General features: G+C 33.3%; 1 protein-coding gene across 2 annotated transcripts in view; it reads right to left on the bottom strand.

The window, feature by feature from the left end:
- Positions 1–5,104: 5,104 nt before the first annotated feature.
- The window catches only part of TfAP-2 (transcription factor AP-2), a 75,393-nt gene continuing 57,280 nt past the window's right edge, over positions 5,105–23,217 (bottom strand). For both annotated transcript variants that reach the window (XM_018454714.1, XM_018454722.1), the window contains exons 6-9: positions 19,668–19,786; positions 5,848–5,989; positions 5,434–5,605; positions 5,105–5,242 (exon numbers count right to left, since the gene is read on the bottom strand). In XM_018454714.1, the coding sequence (XP_018310216.1) occupies positions 5,105–5,242; positions 5,434–5,605; positions 5,848–5,989; positions 19,668–19,786 (571 nt within the window). The remainder of the gene's footprint in view (positions 5,243–5,433; positions 5,606–5,847; positions 5,990–19,667; positions 19,787–23,217) is intronic.

Consider the following 23,217-nt stretch of genomic DNA (forward strand, 5'->3'; position numbering starts at 1 on the left):
TTTAATTGGAAGAAGATATTATTTCACATATATTTTTTTGTTTGTACTTTAATCTGTCACAAAACTTATTCTTTTTAATATAGCGATTATATTATATCATAGGGTTTCCATAAAAAACTGAAAATCAGGGGAAAATGTCAGGGAAATCGAAAATAGGAAAAATTCAGAGAATTTTACAAAATTTTTGAAAAATTAAAATTCTCTGCTTTAAAGAAGATTAATATGCGTTATACTTACGCAGTTTTGGAATACTATCAACTCAACAAGTAAATACAAGAAGTGTTAAGAATATTAATACTAATATTGTAATTTACATTGCTATGTTGAATAGCTCTCAATAAAATATTCGACTATTTCTAAATCAGGATGAAAATACAAAAAATTTCAAAATATTAAAATAAATTAGAAAAAATCATGAAATTTTATCTGGAAATTAAGGAAAAGTTACGAAATTTTAGGATGAAGAATTTATGGTAATCGTATAGCAGAAAAAAATTATAAAACTGATGATAATTCTTGTACCATCATAATAACAGATAGATGTTTTATATAATGTATAACAGGTAGTCATTTTATCACGAGGGATTGCTTAGAAACAATATTCTTATTTATTTATCACACACCAATATACAAAAATGAACTGTATAATCAATATCAGAATATAATATACTACGAAATTCAAATATATTTAATAAAGATATATCTGAGTATCTTACAAGATTAGAATGATGCTTCAACTTGAAACAAAAATCATCTACAACGTTCTTTGCAGTTGGCACAGAAATTCTGGTAGAAAAACGTATTTCTACAGCCGTCCTAAGGGTTATAAATAAGTATTAATTTACGGGATTCCTTAGCTTCTAACAAGTCGCATCTAAGTAGTTGTGAGTGAAAATAAGGTGCCAAGTTTTTCTTTTCCCTAATTTTTTCCTAACTAATCCCTCTGCATATGAACCGGAAGCCGTAAAAGATGCTTTGTTCGTTATATTCATTCGCTTAAATTGCAACTGAGGGTCGCGTTGAAGCGTCCACGCATCTTGTATCTGTTGAAACGCATGCTGCTGATTTTCGCCGCACTCTGCATAATAATTACATCTCTCTCTCTCGTTACTTATCGTGTTACTTATCGTATGCCTCATTTTATTAACAATGTTACAATACCAAATTGTTTCTAACGTGCATTGATGTTTCGGTACATCAGACGATGATCAGCAGAGCGATCTTTAATTTATACTCGCTAACGCAAAATTTTTTCCTGACGTGTGATCAAATTGTTAAGGTAAAAAGGCGTGATAAAGGTCATGCTGCTGATCACTCACAACAAATGTCTTCTGAATTAATAACGTGCTATATTATTAATGAAGAATTGCGTTATTTGCAAAATATAGCGTATAAACGTGAAATTATGTAGGAAGTACGGAATATATCGGAGCGCCAGATTTAAATATTGGAATGCGTTTTAACATTTACAAAATTGTCTTACGCTTTGTAGTGCAGAGGCGACTCCACTGTAAGCTATATAAGAAGCTACATATGAGAAGTCCATATGAGTGCTCGAGGAAAATTCGCTTATACGAGAAATTTGCGTAAAGTATCCACGAACTCGTGTAAATGGTAAGAATGCGCATGTAAAGGAGTGAGATTCTCTCAAGAGTCTCGTTCTTGGTATAAAGAATGTCACATTGGATCTTGGCAGCAGTATGAGTTTTTTTTTATTTAAAAGCTTTGCCAGTCCAAGAGCCGCCTCTAACACCATGAGAAGACGCGAGTCTTCGTAGCATGGTTCAATCCTACGGCAACGAGCCGGTCACTCTGTACGATCACCTCGCTAATACTTCACTTCTATGAAAAAACATGGAATGTATAGTGTATTTTTTTATCGGTTTACACCTTAATAATGTGTACGATTATATCACAAGAAAGATTCAAATATTCTGTACATAATCCGCTACGATGCGAAGCACCTCGGTGTCAAGATCGCTTCTCCCTTCTTCTTTTTATTCTCATCTTCTCTTTCCCGCTTTATTTTTAATCTTACATTTATATATATATATATATATATTTATATATACGCCTAAGATTTAATTACAAAGTTAGATATGTCTCAGGTTCACCTGGTATTGTACTTCATACAATTTCTCGTGACTGGCGAGTCCGAGATGCGGCCGACGAGCATATTTGCGCGTCGCTCCTGAGGAGACTTTCGTTCTTTCGAAATCCGTGTGCTCGAGGAAGCGCTTGTTTTCGTTGCGCTGTTACCGCGTTTCCTCTGCGTATGGTTTCCTTAGTCGCCAGTCGCTTATGTTAATAGCTCGATATTGATAATTGGCACATTTTTCAAATGGCAAGTTTCGCATTGGCACGATAATGGCCCTGAAGAATAACCTTGAATGTAGTCTCTTCGGAGAATCACTGATAATAAGCGCGATCGAATGGTTCTTATTTTTAATAATAATAAGTTTTTTTCCTATCGATAAATAATGAATCTTCCTAAAGTTCAAAAAATAAAAATATTGTAAAGAGAAATTTATAAATGATGATACTGATTTAATGACACTATTTTTTGATGAAACGTTTAGAGACAAAATAATCTCGTCAGAAGGACTTCAATCTTAGCGATTCCCTGGACTTAACGTCGTTCCTGACTATCACGTGAGTGCACCTATGGCAAAATATCCTTGCTTGTGGCTAATCGCACGGCATCCCATTATAAGTAATATCAGTAGAGGTGACTAATTTGATACATCGGTTACCGAGGACTAAGTTGCACTTTGATACACAACTGCTTCTGATTACATACAAAGAATTGCTGGTCCAGGTAAGTCTCATTGTTGAAAGCACGGCTTTTCTAATAAGAAAGTAAATTATATCTAATTATTTCATAAATCGTAAACTAATCGAAAATGTACATAAAAAAATCGAAAAAGTAAATCTCGATTTTTGTTCTTTCATATTTCCTAATTAATGAGCGTTTTTCTTTGTAATTTAAAACGATCTGCAGATTTTATTTTCCATGCGGATTACTTACTAATAATTATAAATTGTAGATGATTGGATTGCAAGTTGCAAGAAGTAGTTGTAATACTAATAATTTGTTGAATTAAATATTAATGATTGCACTAAGTTTCTCGAATTTTCTGACTATCATAAATATTTCACGAAGTTATCTTCAGCCGATTTCTTCACAAATCACAATTTTTTTTGCGTAAAGTGTTCAATAAAAACAAATAACGATGCGAGAGAATCAAATAGGACCTTATATTTTTATATTTGTCGCATATTTTTATCACATCCGTTACTTGTCATGTTACAGTTTCTGTGTACTGGATATAGTTTTTGAATTTACTAACAGAATAATAAAAACAAAGAATTTTCTATTTTCACATTATTCTAGTATTTAATTCTAATATTCTATTATTTAATTCTCTAATATTTAATCAAATTAAATTCATGCGATAAAAAAAGATGAAGGCCACAGTAGGAAATGGGGATCTTATCGTTTATCTATTTATGTAACAAATTTTTAGTTTTCTTCTCAGTACAGAAAACTTCACTTACCGCATGTTTAAAAGTACGTGAAACAGTAACTTGGATGTGATTTACGCTACGCATTATCGAACCGCAATTATTTAAGACTTGATCTGTCATGTTTGCGGCGAATCATCGGTGAAATAGAGGGCAGATTATATTAATCTTTGCAAAAATCGTAGCTGCATATTTTTGATCATTTTGAAATTCCGGAAGGTCTTGTTTATAAAGACTATTTATATTTTTAATGCTTTTGTCACGTATAATTATGGCTAGGTACACTGTACCTAAATTAAATAAACTTTTTTTAGAGAAAATCTAAATGTAAAAGTATGCCTACAAACATCCAGTCTTAATATATTTCCATTATAGTACAAATATCCAACAGATATTCTCAGGTATCTATTTTCCACGTATATTCACGTTTTTACTTATTAATGCGATTTTTTGTATTTTTACTATAAAAAAAATTTCTTATAAAAAATCATCAATATATTAAAATTTCAATATACATAACATTCCTAAAAGAGAAAATAGAAAATCAATTATAAAATATATTAAACTGCACTTCAAAGAAGGTGTGTGTTATTTTCTTGAGAATGTCAAAAATATCCATTGGATATCTATAAAATGTATAAATTTGACTCTTTTATTTTATGGTGTATGTTTAAAACAGGGTTTTAATTTCGGGTTTTAACTTTCGCATCGAAATATCTTCAAAAAATATAAAAGATATCGAAAAATGTTTTAGACAAAAGTTGTATGATCTAAAGGAAGTCAATTAATGGTAAAATCAATTTTCGAAAACATTTTTTCAAAGTTACAGAAAGATCATTATTTTTTTAAATAGAATGATACGATTTTTTTTATCTGATCTGATTTCTCTTATTATTCTGCATATAAAAATAAATATTAAGATAATCCTAATAAAAACTCAATAGTTTATGAAATATTTTATATTTTATTTTGACATATTTTAACATAAAGTATCTCGTAAAATAATTATCTTTTGAAACATTTTTCTTTTACATTTCTCAAGATATTTCGATACGAAAGTTAAAATAGGACATCCTGAATACGTTCACACTGTTCACAAAAATTTTTTCTAATTTTTTTGCAAAATCATATCAATAATAATTTAGTTGCGTAGCTGAAAGTCGAGGAAAGGTCCTAAAGATTTTTGTAGGTAGAGAGATCTCTTAGACATTCTTAGACATTTTCAAGACAACGTATAAAACGAACAGAATCTATACCAAAGGCGACCAGCGACAAAGAGTTGAGTTCCTCGGTATTCGGCTTCCCGGGGCTCTATTACGAAATAAGAATTTTTCTCTCCTCTGTTTCTTATAATTCATCGACTATCCCTGATTGCACATTTTCGCACGTATTACGCAGTCTGCGTGTCGAATTGCCTACGGAAGCTTACGACCAGCCAACCTCGACGTACGGTGGGCACGCGGCACGTCACACGCGAGTGCCATCAGCGTGCGACGCGAACGCGTGTGTACGCGTGGTCCATAGCGAGCTTTCCGCAAGAGCGATGGACGCACGGAAGCTCAATTGTACGGCCAGGACGTCACTTCTTCATGTCATTCATCAGCGCGCCGTCCTTGCTTTTGTTGGAGTCAAGATTCGACTGTTGACTGCTCGTCACACCGCTACCGTTCCCGGGATACATCTTCTCTAGATGATTCAAAGACTCGCTTAGGAACTTCTGCAACGAGAATCATAAGAGATTTTAGTAGTTATATTGTTGGATGAGAAATCTTTAGTTGTAGTTTTAAACGAGAATCTTTAGAGAAGAAACTTTAGTTTCTTGTCATGTAAATTCGCTATCGCGAGAAGATAAGAGAAAACGATGGCACATAAGAAAATAATCATCGTCTCTTTTCATCGTCTCGTTACCTGTATAGCCGTTAAAGCGGCCACGATCGCAGGACTTCCGAATCCGTGTGATATGAGAGAAAAATGGGTGAGATGTCTCTGTATACTGGGATCGAGGATGTGTTGTGGCCGTGTATTGCAAAGCGGCGATCTGTCCTGGTTCAGAAGATCCATCAGCTCTTTGGTGATTTGTCTGGAAACAACGAAATCGTAAAAAGGTTAATTACGTGGCTCTTGTCACGACAGTGCAAGAAAGAACTTTTTGTCAAAACTGATATTATTAACATTTAATAATTATAGCAATAATATTACATATACAAACTGTGAATTAAATTCACAATTTTTTTTATCATTAAACTAATATACATATATTAGTGTAAAAATGCCGGATGTTGTCTAAAGTCTTACTCGAGGAACTCTAGTGCTTATGCTTACTTGGTGGCATGAAGAAGTTCTTTTCTCCTGTAGGAGTCTTGTGGTTCGCAATGCTGCCGACTGAGATATTCGGCGACTTGCTTCGCGGGGAATTCGGTTTCGCAAACGTAGCCGAAGTCCCTGGCAAGGTGAATGGCTTCTCCTGGAAAGAATAAAATATCCACGTGTAATATGTGCATGATGCTATTATGTAAATTCATTACGCGTGAGTATAATAGTCGATGAAACAATCGCGGAATTTGATTGTGAAACGTTCATCGAATTCCGAATTGTTCAACTCGAACTTATTTTGCAAAATGTACAAATAGAGAGATTCATAGAATCCCATCATTTGAAGAAACATCCTCAGATTTACAGTTCTTATAATTATCGGTAATCTATAAAATATATATTTTGATGAAAAAAATACTTTTTTTTAACACTTGCTTTATAGAAATTTTTTAGTCTTAATAGAAATGTAATATGAATTTCTTCCCAACTTGACTATGATTGATTTCCTAAAGCATTTAATATAATGAGTTATATTGAAACTTTTCAAAATTAGAACTTTAAATTTGCAGTATAATCTTCCAAAAAATATTAAAAAGCTATTAAAAAATTGACTCTAAATACGATACAGTGATGATTCCTTGGTTGAATATTCGACCATTTGGAGTCGATATTTGGAGTCAATATTTTAATGAGCTCTCTGTATAATCAGATTATTTTTTGCGAAAGATAAAATATAAATGCTAAACACGAGGTCTATTAAAAAATTCATTAAGAAATTCTAAACAAATTCGTTGGAACAAATTTTTGGATGGGTATAGGCAGAGCAAAATTAACTAATTACAGTTAATGAAACGCGCATTCTCTTCAACGCGCCATCCTTCCCTTTTTCGAGCCTCCTACTTTTCACCCTTCTGCAGCGCATTCCTCGCAACTTCTCTCTTAGTGTGATGGAAGGTAATTAGGTAGCTATATATGTATATGTGTGTGCAAGTAGGATCTTTCATGCAAGCTGGAAGTAGACCTGCTGAGCGCTATTATCGATAAACCAAGCAAAACCACCCGCAGCTATACGCTGCGTGTATTACCCATGAGATCGGAAACGCGGATTTACAAATGGACAAAGCCACTTGCGAGTTGACGAATTATCCAATTTCGCAATCCTACTTACTTTTTCTTTTTTACCTCTCCATAACACAGAAAACAGATATATTTCTTATACGCGGAGATTTATTGGGTTTATTTGGAGAAATGGGCGAAATCCTATTGCAATAGTCATAGCAATTAATCTTTTTGTCATCTCTTAAAATTCTAAAAGAAAAAATAGAAATTGTCTTTTTTTAAATAAGAAATAACGAGAGTTAGCATTTTTTTTAGCCAAATTTATATTTATGATGCTCGAAATTCAATTTATATAAAAACAATCTAAAGTCGATAAAAATTAATAAATTATGTTGCACCTTTAGCACAACGAACGTGCAATATTCCAAGTTGCTTAATTTGGGTTTCGGCAATAAACGAGGATTCCGCACGCGAGAATCCTTACACGCGCGAATTCTTTGCACGAGACACCACGAACATGTGAACGACCGTATTAGCAACGGCTCTGCATATTTGCGGAAATTCTCACATATTAATAGACGTTTAATGGTGTTCTAAGTACCGGTCCAATTTCGGACGCGGGAAATAACGAGATCTTAGCAAGATCGCCGTACATGACTGACAGCCTTCTAATTTCGACGTAATGACCGCACACAAGATTGTTGCTCGTGCAAAGATCTTGCACGCGCATAGCCCTGGGCAATCACCTAGATCGCCGCAGAAATCATATTTGGAATATTCTCATTTTTTTTGTTTTAATGATTACACTTAGATTGCACGACATGGTTGAAAATACCATGGGCCTCATAAAATTTAATCATCGTATCGGTATATGTGAAAGTATACGATGCTTATTGCCTTCAGCCGTACAGATTGTTACTATCAGTCGTTTTGTGGGCAGAGCAATTTATGGAAACTCATTTATAAACGATGTAAAATTAATTTAATTACCTGGAGATCTTTATGATTACGTATTATATTTACTGGATCAAAATGAAGTAGATATATGTAATACACACTGGACAGTATACATACATATTACATATCATATAACAGTAAATTCTTGAGAGTAACAAAACTTTTCGAGAGTGATAGTTCTTCGACAGACATAATGCTTACCTCGTTATAGCTTTAACAGCTGTAAATAAGTCTCAAATTGTAAATAAGTTATTTACGACTATAAATAAATCTACTCTTGCCGCACATGTCTGCTGGAATAAAAATATGTCCTCTAATTCTTATTTTATCATCATAAGAATGATGACATAAATTATATGCTAAAGCCGCCGTGTTCATTTTCTACACGTGTACTACATTTTACATTTATAATTATCATGTACGTTTTCGCAATGGATGGAATTTATGGAACATTATCCATTTAATTCACGAAAGAGGTAACTACGCCGTATAATTATTTTTAACAATAGTTTGAGATTTCGAATGTCGGACTGGTCGGACTGCTGTTTTATATATAATATATATATATATATATATAAAATTTGGACTACACTTTACACATACGTTGTTGTTCTATTTTATGTGACATAAATTATAGTTCATGCGGTCGCAACCGTCGTTATTTTAATAGACCGCGCCATTGATCCTACGTGTTTATGTCAGACTTGTCGTAATGCTTTGTGTAGTAAAGTTTTTACTGCGGTCACGACAAGAGAGAGAGAAAGAAAGAGGGAGAAAGAAACAGAGAGTCAATGCGTAGAGCATATGCATTAAGTGAAACGAGATACTGCTAACGCAGCTATGAAAAGTATGTAAGTAGTTTGAAACTGCCGACGTTTTGCGTTGTTTAACGTTACACAATGTTGCATGTATAATATTGCCACTCGCACTGATTTTACGTAATCCTATTATACTCTCGCTCAATATATTCAATAAAAACGGATATACATAACGCGGAATGATAAAAAAAAACGTAACATTTTAATTTTTTATCTGAACTGCAAATTGCTCACGTTTGATCTATGCAATCATTTAACTGTGGAGCGATAAATGCACTTGGCGAATAAATAGAATGAGCAAAATTTATAATAATATTTACATATATTTCGTAATGACATTTACATGTTTTTGTTAAACTATTACCGTAGATGACTGAAGATTCGCGTATCGAGGCACGAAGGGAAGCGTGATTAAAAACTTCTGACGCATTATTAGCTATTGGAAAGATGACTTTGTTAAAACTTTATCTTCATTTTGAATTAGACGGACTTACCTAAACTCAAAGGTGGAAAAACATCTGTTTTTTTTTTTAATTTGTACAGCTTAAGTTGAGAGATACAATGAAGATATTGTATTTAAAATAATTAAGAACATTTCTTTTAACAAAAGATCTCTCTTTTAAAATTCCTTATTCCGATCTCGATCACTTTATCGACTCGAATTCGATAAAATAAAAAAAATCAACAAAACTAGAAAGGAAACTATCACCTGGGCAAAGAAAAGACCTTTCACACGTATCCCACGATGTGGTACGTCGAACGGATATAATATTACAGTGCAATATTTATCTACCACATAGATACCACGTGTGTTTTCGCCGTCGCGTTTTCTACGGAATTCTCGTATTAAGCGCGCAAAACCGACAGTAAGTTAACTATCGGCGATCTTATCGACATCGTTGGACGTGGTGCAAATTTCCCCACCCCTTCGCCCCTCAACCTCTGCATGAGATGCAACAGGTCGTTTCGGATACGCTTTAACCTGCCGTGGACAACTCTTCCGCGCGGATTTGCATATCTCTCCCCATATCGTATCTCTCCTTCTTCTAATCTCTTTAAGTAAATTAGCGTATCTGTCGACGTTACTTTACCGATATGTGTGCGTTGCAAACCGTTCACGATTATGATCGCAAATGTGAATATGTCTTGCGTTTTATCGCATTGTATTTTCCTCCTTTGAGAGATCTCCTTGGTGCGTTTATTTGGACAGTTTTTTCAATTAATTTCGTAATTTTCGTGTATTAAGAAAGATATTGATTTTTGATAAACTTAAAAGAAAAAAAATGAATATCCCCGATTGACATCATTATGAATAAAACGTTTAATTATAGTGCTTTATAATATACCAAGCTATTTTGAGTAATCAAACTATGTGTTATTCTAATATAGAATGAACTTAAGATTAAAAGATCATTAATATTTTACTTGTCATTGCCGTAACTATTATATATTAACAAACGTAATTTATTTTTTATCGTTCTACAATTACTGTTCCAACCGGTCATTTAACTAGTTTAGATAATTTATTTCGAATTGAAGAGTTAGTCACTCACTCACGCCTTGACGAAAAGCACATTTTAAGAACATTGACGAATATTCGATTAAATATATTGCTGAGGATGACTAAAAAATGAACCGAAACGGCTAACTATGTAATTATATCAATTGAACTGTGTATTATTAGTAGAATTTTTATTTATAGCATTGACTCTCAATTGTCCTCATTATTCTATACTGAAAAAAAAGATTGGCTGCTGTAGCAAATTAAAAATGCTATGCCATATTTTACCATCTACTTTACTGCAGCAGTTAATCTTTTCTTTCAGCGTAGTATTTATTTTTAAATTTCAAGAGTCCCGACTTACTTTTTGTTTATGTAATAAACAAAAATAATATTAATTTGTTTTGTAGTTGAAATAATACATTTATAATTATACGCAAATGCGAATTATTGCGTTTCATGTTTTATCAATTGTACTCTATTTCTTTGAGACATTCTTTTTACGCATTTATTCGCAGAGCTGCCCAATTTAACGCGGAATATTAATGATTTTTTAATCAATTTTTATAAATTTTATCTTACATTAAGAAAGTAATCTTTGATTTAAAAGCAAATGAGTATCTGATAGCATGAGATATCAAGCACCTATAAATAAAGTTTAATCGTAATATACTTGGAGTAATCAAAATATTGCTTTAGCAAAAAATAAACTTTACAAAAATCTATTGGTTAAAAGGTTATTAACATTTTACTGATCGATATAACATAAATTAATCAATGCAAATCGTTTTATTATCGACATAAAATATTACAGTGTAAAGTGTTTTAATATCATCGTTAATCCTATTCGATTCGATGACGTGACGCGAAGGAATGTCCGGCTTATCGAGTACGAGGGAATATGACTCAATAAAACGAAGGGACTCGCAAACCGCACGCCGCAGATTACCGCTAAGGGAGCTCGCTCAGATGGGAGATCCAGATTAGTCGTGTGCGAGTAAACGAGAACGAGCGGGTAACGTGACTCGCGCGAATTGTGTGATGAACGACCGGTGCTGTTTGACGCTTCACCGTGTCGATCGCAAATCAATGGACAGTATGGACAGCCGATCAAAAGCTGTGCAATTTACTCAATAGCGCAGCAAGAAGATTGATCGGGAAAATGCGCTTAATTATATGGGCGAGTAATTATATTTTTTTATTTCTCGTCAGCAGCACGTGCTGATGTACGGTCATGCACGGCATGTTCGAATCTAATTTTGAACGGACCTTCAGTTAAATTTTTATCAGCTTAATTTAGCGTACACTGAAAGAAAAGATTGGCTGCTGCAGCAAATTAGATGTTAAAATATGGCATAGCATTTTTAATTAGCTGCAGCTCTCAATTTTTGGTTGCGTTAGCCAATTGAAATCCTATACTGACATTGCGGATAGGCTAGCAAAAATTGAGAGCTGCAGCTAATTAAAAATGCTATGCCATATTTTAACATCTAATTTGCTGCAGCAGCCAATCTTTTTTTCAGTGTATCCATAATTCTAAAAGAAAAAATATCATAAATGAAACTGTTGTTGAACGAAAATTTTTGCCAGTTTTCTTTTCACACGCTGAACATCTTATGTAATAAGCAATAAGAAATTAAAAATTATTAAAATTATTAATTTGCACAACAACAATTAAAAATTTGCAATAAGAAATAATATTCTTTTAAAGCTAGAAAGTGTAAGAAGTTAGACTAAGAACTACTGTTCATATGTAATGGCATTAGAAATAAGTGTTAAGAAGAAATATAATGATCGCGCTCGGGATGTTAAGAAGAAATATACTGATGTAACCAGGTTTCTCTATTTTTGTTTGTAAATATTCTTCCATAACGAGTCTCATCGAACGATCGTTCGAATCGACCGAGCAATACTCGTAGAAATTTGCTTGCCGTTCCACAGAAAGGCCGGTGATAGAACAGCCTTATTCGTCTCTGAACTCTGTTACAAGGATAACCAATATGATACGCTCCATCTCGGCCTTCGACCGCAAATCACGTTCCATTATACGTTCTGATAATCGAACCTGCGAGAAAGATTTCGGGAATTCTCTTCCGCGTACCGAGATCGTCGTGTTCCGATATACCCCTTGCGGTTTCTCATACCGGTTAAAACTTCGCAACAAGTCGGCTGAGGTTGACGTATACTGGCGCGTAACGCGTCTAGAATATGCATTCCTCGATCCTCATGCACGTTTGATGTAACCCCGAATTACATGCTGCCCTTCTAAAATTTTTAGATCGCGATGTAAAACGTAACTGTACACTTATTAAACACAAAAACTAAACTATTAAATATGAAATTAAGTGAGCATGTTGGCCAAATCAAATCTGAGTATCTAAGTATCTTAACAGTAATTTTATATGTAAATAATCTTAATGATGATCACATAAACAAAATAACACACACAATATAAGATTTGTTCTTCCTCTAATAACGATTTGCTAAATTAATTTTATTATCTGTAATAAATAAAATAAATCTAAAAGATTTAATCGGAGATAAATCTAAAAGCAATTAAAAATATTTTAATCTAGGAAAGCCTCGTTTTTTACATAGAGTAGAGAGAAGTCCGAAATTACTTCGTTAGTTTTATTTTTATCCTTTAGTTTTATTGTCGAATTTTTATGTGAAGTGTGCCATTACTTTTCAGATATTCCATCTGAAGCCGCAATAAACGGTCTCGTCTCATATATTCTATTTTTACAACCTTCAGAGATTCGTATATATTAAAAAACTTAGATTTAAAGAAGCTAATTAGGAGTCAGCGCGGTAAGAAGTGCGCAAATTTATACTCATACAAAATTAAGTAGTATAAAGTATATTTTTAATTATTAATTTGAACGCGCGCGCGCGCGTTTCGGCCATAGCTTTTCGCCATCTTCAACAAAACTCGTGTATATCTCTTTTGAACATAAGAGCACATTGTGTCACTGTGTGACGATTGGGCGTGAATTTACGTATGAATTACATAGCCATAAGCGACAGATATACGTACGCACATAAGTGTATGCACACCTACGTATTTCTCATGCGTCGCGTATAAATTCCCACACTTTCGTTGTACTCGTTACTCTGTAAGCATCTTTCATGACATTCACTAAAGGTTGAAGTTCCGCTGTTGTTCTTATTAAACAAATCATTGCGTAACGAATTGTTGCATTAGTAGAAGAAACATCGATTTATTTTGATATATCATTTTTTGCACGTGCTTTGACAGTTTTCTCGCTTTACTCTAAATATATGTGAATATATAATTAGAATAACACAAAAAATTGCAAGACATGTATATATTCAATCATCTTTTTCTCGGTGATTGGCAAACTAAAACAGGAATCGACATTACAACAGTGATTTGTAAATAGGAAATTGACGTAAGTAGAACGAGAAATAAGGAAATATATTCATCTGAAAAAAAATCACTGTAATGTTGCAGTGACCTGTTTCTTTATAGGTGAATATATATTTCTTGATTTATTAATCCTGATTTATTGGTTCACTATATGTATATCGGCCAGAGTTCATTCTTTTTTTTATCTCAAGTGATTATCACTTTGTGTGATATAAATGAGAATATTAAACACGAAAGAAATATTAATCCTTACGACAAATAAAAACGATGAAATATAATGTGACTATTTATCACGATAATGTAACTTACTATTAAAAAACAAAAAGGAATAGGGCTACGAGCCAAAGGTTTATCGTTATAATTTAAAACTTAGTAAATAAACATATCATTAAAATATAAAACTTTAATGTGCCGGCTATAAACAATAAGACAAAAATAAAGATAAACAAACGTTTCGATCTCTATTGGATCATTATCAATGTTAAATTAGAATATTACAATATATAAAATTAAAAATTATACTTTGCTCTCTCTCGCAGTATTAACATTTCAGCTACATTTGTAAGTAAATATTGTAGAATGTGGTATCAGTAACATTATGATTCTTCTGGTTATGTATAATAGAACGCATAATTATTGTTTCTTAAAATGTGGATCTTAATAGACAGTCTATTATTAGACAATGCGAAGAGAGTGAAAAATAGTATCATTTCTTGTCTGTGTTCTGAGACAATAATAACTTACTATTAGTTAAATTAAAAAAATTATGTCTGTTTTTTTCAAATCAATCAATTTATTGCAGATTTTCAATGTAAATTGTAGTGTAAAATGTGATGTAACAAAAAGGCAACTATTTTTTCTCTTTTATTGATTACAAAAATAATGTGAATTATTTATTATAAAATCGACGATTGGATTAATTTATTTGTATAACTAGTTTTTCATCATTCTTCTCTTCCTACTTATATGCGGAAAATTATGAATTAGAGTTTTTAAATGATATCTGTAAGAATTATCGTCGTATTATTCACAGAAGATTGCATTGATCTGACATAAACCTAAAACGCGAAACTCGCATTGAGTTTATGTACCGCACGTACTAAAAAAGAATACCACGAGCATTGTCGTTAGTTCATCACTACTATTTACTACGTCTTCTCTATCATTAAAGCGCGATAAAGGCTTAAGTAACAATTAAGAAACTGGATCGCCGCAAAGCTGTCGCAAATCTATATGTTTATGGATACATTATACGCGATTTTTGATCGCTTAATGGCAGCGATTGTCCTAATCTCATGGCAGGAGCGATCTGTATGCAAATGGTAATTATATGCGTATTTGAGCTTCTTCCCCGGCGCGATTAACTGAACAGGAAAGATGAGATTAACGAGTCACATCGATGAACGCGATAAACTAGTTATTTTTTTATTTTATTCCTTTTACTTCATTCAAGTACGGGGATGCTCCTATACCAGATGGGAGTTTAAAGGATGATCAGTTTTGTCCTATCAAAGCTGTTATGAATTTGCAATTCGCGAAATATACACGTTTTGATATTATGAAAACGTGTATCGGTAATGTTCAGTTTGTTCGACAGTTAATGATAAAAATCGACAGCTTGCACGCAATTTACGGTATCGCAACAATGCAACGATTTACAGCAATACAGCTGCTGACATGGTAGATTGTAGCGAAAGGGCGATTTATTATTTTGAATTTTTACATCGCAAAATGCTAATCGAGACGCACTGTATTAAGTTTTATATTTATTCGAGACGCGTTGTATCTTTATGCGGAAAATAAATAACGTCTGTCTAGCTGGCCCCCCCCCACCTAACCAAATCTTAATGAAAAAATTATGGAATAATGCGCTATTTATGCGCTACTATTTCCAAGCATTTTGGATTTTTGCGCTGCAACCCTTAAGGCATTTCTCTCTTGGAGCAAACAGATATATTTGCCCCTAAGACGTTTAAAATTGCAAAATTAAATACTCTGATTATGCATAATAATTCTCTGATTTATGCGCCACTATTCTTAACCATTTTGGATTTTTGCGCTGCAACCCTTAAGGCATTTCTCTCTTGGAGCAAACAGATATATTTGCCCCTAAGACGTTTAAAATTGCAAAATTAAATACTCTGATTATGCATAATAATTCTCTGATTTATGCGCCACTATTCTTAACCATTTTGGATTTTTGCGCTGCAACCCTTAAGGCATTTCTCTCTTGGAGCAAACAGATATATTTGCCCCTAAGACGTTTAAAATTGCAAAATTAAATACTCTGATTATGCATAATAATTCTCTGATTTATGCGCCACTATTCTTAACCATTTTGGATTTTTGCGCTGCAACCCTTAAAGCACTTCCCTAACGCGCGCGCGCGCGTTAGGGAAGTGCTTTAAGGGTTGCAGCGCAAAAATCCAAAATGGTTAAGAATAGTGGCGCATAAATCAGAGAATTATTATGCATAGTCAGAGTATTTAATTTTGCAATTTTAAACGTCTTAGGGGCAAATATATCTGTTTGCTCCAAGAGGGAAGTGCATTAAGGGTTGCAGCGCAAAAATCCAAAATGCTTGGAAATAGTAGCGCATAAATAGCGCATAAATCCTGTGTATTTAATTTTTCAAATCAATTATTTTTAATGGGTTAACTGACTGCCTACTCAGCCCCCCACAAAAATTTTTTTTTTAGCTAAATGGAAGGAGCGCAAAAATTTTTGTTTGCGGATATGAATAGCGCATAAATAGCGCATTATTCCATAATTTTTTCATTAGATTTGGTTAGGTGGGGGGGCCAGCTAGGCAGACGTAAATAAATATCAGGTTGCACAAGCTTCAAAGTTTGACGATTAATGTTGAATATCAAGTATATTTTTATCTAAAGCAGATGTCTATTGTATTTTTATTTTTTCTTTCTTTATTTTTGTTTTTTGCATCTTATATGTTATAATCATATTGTAATAATAACTATATTGCTCTTTTTTTGTAATAATGTTTGTACACTTTAGGGAATGTAGTTTCAAAGCGTCTAATAAATGACGATTCTGCTTTTGAGTCTAATACATTTTTTTATTTGGGACATTTTGTTCATTGCATCCTGGCAAAATGCCGGACTCAAATCTCCGTAGGTTCCCGGTCGAGAAAGCGTTACAGCGCGTGTCGCCGCCGAGCGTGGCAGTCGCCTCGCACCGCGCCTCGGAAAGAAAAGCACGGTCGATGTTTTATGGAAGCCCCGTCGACCATAAATTATAATCAACGTCCGTGCCAACACTCTAACAAACTTCCAGGCGCGTCATTAGGGCGCTGCTGCGGCGGAGGTGCGGGAAGGCGATTGTACGCGCGTATGCATTTGTTGCGCGCTCGTTATTAAGCGCTCTCTCGCGTAGATGGGATATTCCGTAGGAGTCTCTCCTCTTCTATCCTCCTCTTTCTCTCTCTGATTAGCTTCGCGCAATGTCCTGTATCCGGTGCAAAAAAGCTTGCACTCGTTGTTACTGTCATAATGCGGAAGGACGAAGATGATGTCTCTAAAGCCGAGTTTAGGTACGTGGTTCGCCTTTGATGAGCGTCCGGGAGAATCATTCAGAAATGAAAGCGTAGTGAATCAGATGGATCAGAATAAGCAAGAATGAAGGAAGTGGAACTTCTAGTTCCGTCTTCGGAATTAACACTATTAAAAATAAAATGGTCAAAATGATTGTCAATTTTTTAATAATTACTCAAATTTATAATGGCGTATTTTCTATGACTTTTATTCAATATATAAGTAATTAAATGATCAATTTACTTTCTCTCCTTTTATCCTTTCTTTTATATATATATATATGTGTGTGTAATATTTACAATATAATTAAATATTAGAAATCATCGGTAGTTTTAGTGTTAATTACCATAATTGAAAGCTGTGTGATTACAAAGACAACATAGAATTTGTTCTTTAATCAAATAAATATAAAAGAATTCATATTTAACGCAGACAGAAATAAAATCCTTTGCGAATTAAACACTCGCGTTTAGCGTTAAATGTGAGATACAGATGGTAGATTCTTAATGCTTGTTTTCTTGTAGCACTTTGTTTGCCGATTGTTCTACCTTGCGAGGCTTAGGGTCCCGTATGTCTAAACAAAAATCCATTCAGCTGCTTAAATGACTCATTCAAGATGATCATCAAGCGTAGACCGTGTAAATTCGCCTTGATGCGCGTGCTATTCCGAAGAGATGATTTCATCACTGTGCCCTACGAGACAAGTGGGCGTCGCAAGGAATGTAATTCTTCGGAGTCACGGTGAAGGAGGGGGGTGTAAAGACGTGAAGAGGTAACCTTCTACAAATTACAACGGCAATAAATCGAAGAACGTTACATTTAAGAGTTATTCGCGATAAATCGTTGAGAAAATGCGTGATTACGCGATTAATCGTTAACGCATCGGTTGCTTGTCATCGACCCCGATTAATAAGAATCCCTCGGGAAATTTATACTATAAACATTTTATGTAAACCAATCGAGCTAGATAAATTAAATGTGATTTCTACTCAAGCGTACAATGAAAAAATACGTTAAGCTCTTTTTATTGAATGTTTTTCATTGAAATATTCTACAGAAATACAAAAAGATGCATGCAGACGATTTTTTAATAAGTTAAAAATAACATAAAAAATTTACTGAAGAAAATTTAAATTTATTAATTCAACGCCAAAATATTTTAATTTAGATCGAAATTATAATTGTGTGTGAGGAAATTTAATATAAAATTATTAAATTGATAATATTAATTTAAGAAACTTTTTTTTACATTTAAAATATAAATGTTCAATAAAATCTCATTTTTTTATAATTTGAAAAGAGAAATTTACATTACTGCATCTCTTAATTTTCTGTTATTGAAAATTAAATAACGTTCTTTCATCAAATTTTTGCTACAAAAAAAATTTTTAATTTATCAAGAAAAACAATGCAGTTATTGTATAAATAAAGGATGCGTTTAATTTTTTCTGTAAAATATAAGCAAGAAAAATAGTAATTGATAAAATTATAATGTTATACTATGTGAAAGCTTCCAACGTTCTCTTTGCAAAAATATCATTGATATCATCAGCTTATTATTATGCGGATATTAATTCCGCACAGCGGAATGTAAAAGTTCCGTATAAATATTGTGACCGCATTATGAAACTGGGATACCGTGCAGGGAAAGCTTCCCGTTTGGTTATATGTTTGTCGTTTATACCGGATACGATCAATGTTGCTAATGAAGAAAACGATTACCGGTGAAGAAAAAGGACGCATTCACCATTACCGTGTAGGAAAAAGATTTTACGTTTGCGTTATTTCACAGAAGAGATGATTTCATTGGCGCGCTTTATGGGACAGCGTACGTCGTATTCACTCCAAGATGTAATAGAGTTTACGAAGATATTGTGTAGTTCACAAGCAACCTTAATACTGCTTTGCCCGACAAATGTCTGTTAACTTACTTAATATATAGGTAATAGGAAGTAATTTGCATCGGTCACTATTTTAAACACTATACAAGCTGTTCTGAAAAGTGTGCTTTCTCTTAGGTGCAACGATTCGTATTAAATGGTTTTTCTTTGGCCAGAATCTTGTTAGACATGATTCTTCTCATAACTTATTTATATTAAGTTCTTTAAACTCTGAATCAATGTACCGTTGAACTAAAATCAAGTTGAAATTAACTGAAAATTTAGATATATTAGTCTATTTTCAAGAACAAGATTCTAATTCTACGATTTCAAGCGATAGAATATTCATTCTGATCACACATTCTGATCTCAGTGAAAGCGGTAATTTATACACAAAATTTATATGTAAAGTAACGTTGAAAGCTTGAAAATCAGGAATAGAAACAATCATGTATAATGTATGTGGCAATATGTATCTACGATAGACCCGTGATCATATTTGCTTAACAAAGTCATAAATCATAGCAATATATTAATATTTAATTATTACGACTATCAAGTTTGTAATACACATGTCAGATTTAATGGTTTCTAATGTTACATGTTTTTTTCTCATGAATTTTTTAACTATAGTTCGTAAATGAGATTTTTGGAAGAAATAAGAGCACTCACCTTCCACTAAAGAAGTTAAGAGCGTGACGTTGGCGGCCTTCCTTCTACCGGCTGGTAGATTCAAACCAATTTTTTCCAGTTTTTCCCTAAGCAGACGCCCGCCATTTTTGGATTTCGCCCTGCAAAATATATTTTTATATAAAGCTCTTTGTATAACTTTTTTAATATCTTTAAATAACACGATATATGTCATTTCATCAACGAAAAATTTGTGACATAATTTAATGCCATTTAATGCAACTTTTATGACATTCTTATTTAATTCATAGCATTATTTATGTCATCATGTAAATATTTCGATTCTCATATTTTATGTTATATATATTCTTTTAAAATATTTTTACAACATTCCTCTCTCTCTCTCTCTCTCTCTCTCTCTCTCTCTCTCTCTCTGTGTCTTTCTATTTCTTAAAGAAAAATGATTACACATATTAAATCTACATTTTATATAATCATCAATATTTAATATAAATCGCTAAACTCGATCAGAGGTTAAAATTCTCTATATAGTGATATTATAGCCTGACTAAATTGACTAGATTACACCAGCGCGACTATTATTTGGTTTGATTTATTTGATTTATTCTCATGCAAAAATTTACGTACGCCACAGAACAAGAGATTCATTGGTTCATCATAATATTTATTGATCGATTATTTTTCTACCGTTCGCTAAATACTTGTTCGGACGTATGCGAACGCCCACGTCTCGGTCCGTTCCTCTGCGTGAGAATTTCGAAACGGAACTCTTCCATTAATCATTTCGCCGTGATCTCTAAAAAGATGAAATCGAGGTGCGAGAGGGATGGCGACAACGAGAGGGAAATACGGTTAGATTAGCATAATCCACGGCTACGTGTGTCATCGGTGATTGAGCAAGCTCGAAGATGCGCTCGTACCGTTCGTGCACGTGCGTTTTGTGGAATAGGATCGAGCCTGAAAGAAAGGAGCACTGTGTTCTTCGCATAGAGTGAGCTATTCAAGCTACAGTCATCAGTGAGCACATCAGACGAATAGAATTTTTATCGACAATTCTATGGCCTCCTCCGACACGTGTATCTGGGTTAATTATTAAACGACGTAACGCCCCTTGTGATCATAAAGATGAAGCGTTTATGTTTCACGATTGATTAAAGTTAAGACTGCTTCGCTATAATCATGATTTCGGTCAATTAGATGCACCGTTTATTTGTTGCATCTGAAAGAGCGTTTAATGATAACACAACATTACTGATGACACAACATTAAGACTAAAATCGCAATTTAAGTACTGGTTGTAAATGGGAAGTATTGGCAAATTTCTGTGTTAAATACCTTTAGAAATAGTTTCATTAATTAAATAAATGGTTCTTTATTAAAGATATAAGGGCAATATGTATTGTATGTCCATTCAATGTTGAATAACGCAAGCAGTTTAACTAATATCACATCAGATAGATGCACATTTTTATATAAACTTTATAAAAAATAAACAATTGTTAATTATATGCTTCTATATAAAACATTTAATCATCCTCTTTGATTTTACGCTAAATTATGTATTGGATACGTCTCACGTCTCACGTATTCTTTCAGACCAAATCTATCGAGACATCATCAAAAATTGCGTTTTAATCTTTTTACAACCGGACAGTGACTACGTGTCGTTAATCCACCGACGAAGTAAGAAGCTGCGAAGTAAATTTTTTTCGTGGAACACCAACGGGAACGCGATAGTAGCAGAGACTTCTTTCTTAACACACCCTGTCCATCCATCATCTTGGCCTGTTATAACGGTAACGCGTATCGCCTACCTTTGTTCAGTTCGGCTGCCCGGTTCGCCCGGTAATCTTTCGTCTTGCTCGGTAATTAATACGTTTTACCGCTATGGGTTTTTAATATCGACTCCTCCGAATTTACGCTTTGCGAATGTTCTGTTCATTTTATTTTTTCTAAATCGCATTGTCCCGTGTTACTTGATATTACTTATTTTTTAATAGAACCGAAGAGAACGTGATTAATTATCTCTATCTTAATTATCTCGGCGACCAAGAGCATGTTTTCATTTATATTAAATATTAAAAACTTTTATCTTAAAGATACGTGTACACAAATATTTTAGCATTCTTATCTTAAATATGTTGAAAATATACATATAACATATAAATCACTACATTATATTCTTTTATTTATTAAAGGTAGATAAAGCCTATAGCGGTAAAGGCTTTGTAATATATTGGCTGCGTTCAGCAGAGAAAACTAATCAGTTAGCACTTACAATTAGTGATTTTTTAATGTGATTGGTTTCTACATTTAGATCCAGCGAAGAACTAAAGGCAAGAATCAATCATATTAAAGAATCATCAAGCACTAACTGATTAGTTTTCTCTGCTGAACGCAACCATAGAAACGTTTTTTCCAATAATTTTCAAGAATTTAATTAACTTAGATTATACTACTAATGATCGTTCGTGTTTCCTTGTAATCCTTCCTCTTAATTTATACTGTCATGTTAAAATCGAGAACTCAAGATCTGATATTAAACTGACAGAACTGCTGAAACATATCCTCTCGTTTACATTTTCGTTCACATAGATCTGCACGATAAGTCTACTCAAACTATTACCGATATAGATTCTAAAACTGGTTTCGAGCAATGCGATAATCATCATTGATTATATTTGATTCGAAACGCAGGCTGAATTAACATATCCCGATGTATGTCAGAAAAATTTTGACAAATGTAATTGATCGCGGAAACGGTCGTCCGACCGGATCGAATTTTCGATACTTAACGGCCGTCACCGTCGTTTCTCGGTACGTGACGAAAACGATGCTGCGATTCATTACCGGAGACTTGTCTCGAGAAGAATCCTCGTTCCTCTCACAATCAGACGTATCGCTCTCTTCTGTGTAAGGGGTTCTGCGGAATTTGCAATCCTCAGTGTCGATTCCACCGATAGGGAGATCCTGAATAGTAGATCCCTTACTTCCCCTGATTGCTTGAGACATCCTCGAACGCTTGGCATCGTTAATCGTCTACAGACGCCATACGAGATTAGAAAACCGAAGAACTTTATGATCAAGGCTCATTCAAGATGCTCCTTCGCATCATTCGCGAGAATGAGACGGAATTATGATTAGCAACTATAAAATATAGCGCATGTATTTCGAGTGAAATGTTTAAAATTAAAATATTTAAGGAAAATGTTTTCAATACGTTTTCGTTACGATATTAAAAAATTTCTTTTTACGATATATTTATTTTAATAATGTTTATCGCACGTTATTAATTTTCTAAAAATTTAGTATAAATTAATAATAGAATCAACGTAGTTTACGTTATATGCTTTCTAAGGTTTTAAAATAATGAATAATAAAAATTTATATTAATAATAATTAATATTCATAATTTACGATTAATATTAATGCTAAAATATTAATGATATAAATCATATTTCTAGATTTTTCTCTTTATTTTTCATAAAAATCAAATAACTACAATTAAAAAAATTATTTATTAATACTATAATACTTTATAATTTATAAATTGCTAGAGTTAATAATTATA

This window comes from Mycetomoellerius zeteki, unplaced genomic scaffold (assembly GCF_001594055.1).
Source record: "Mycetomoellerius zeteki isolate Tzet28-1 unplaced genomic scaffold, Tzet1.0 scaffold112, whole genome shotgun sequence".
Lineage (NCBI taxonomy): Eukaryota > Metazoa > Arthropoda > Insecta > Hymenoptera > Formicidae > Mycetomoellerius > Mycetomoellerius zeteki.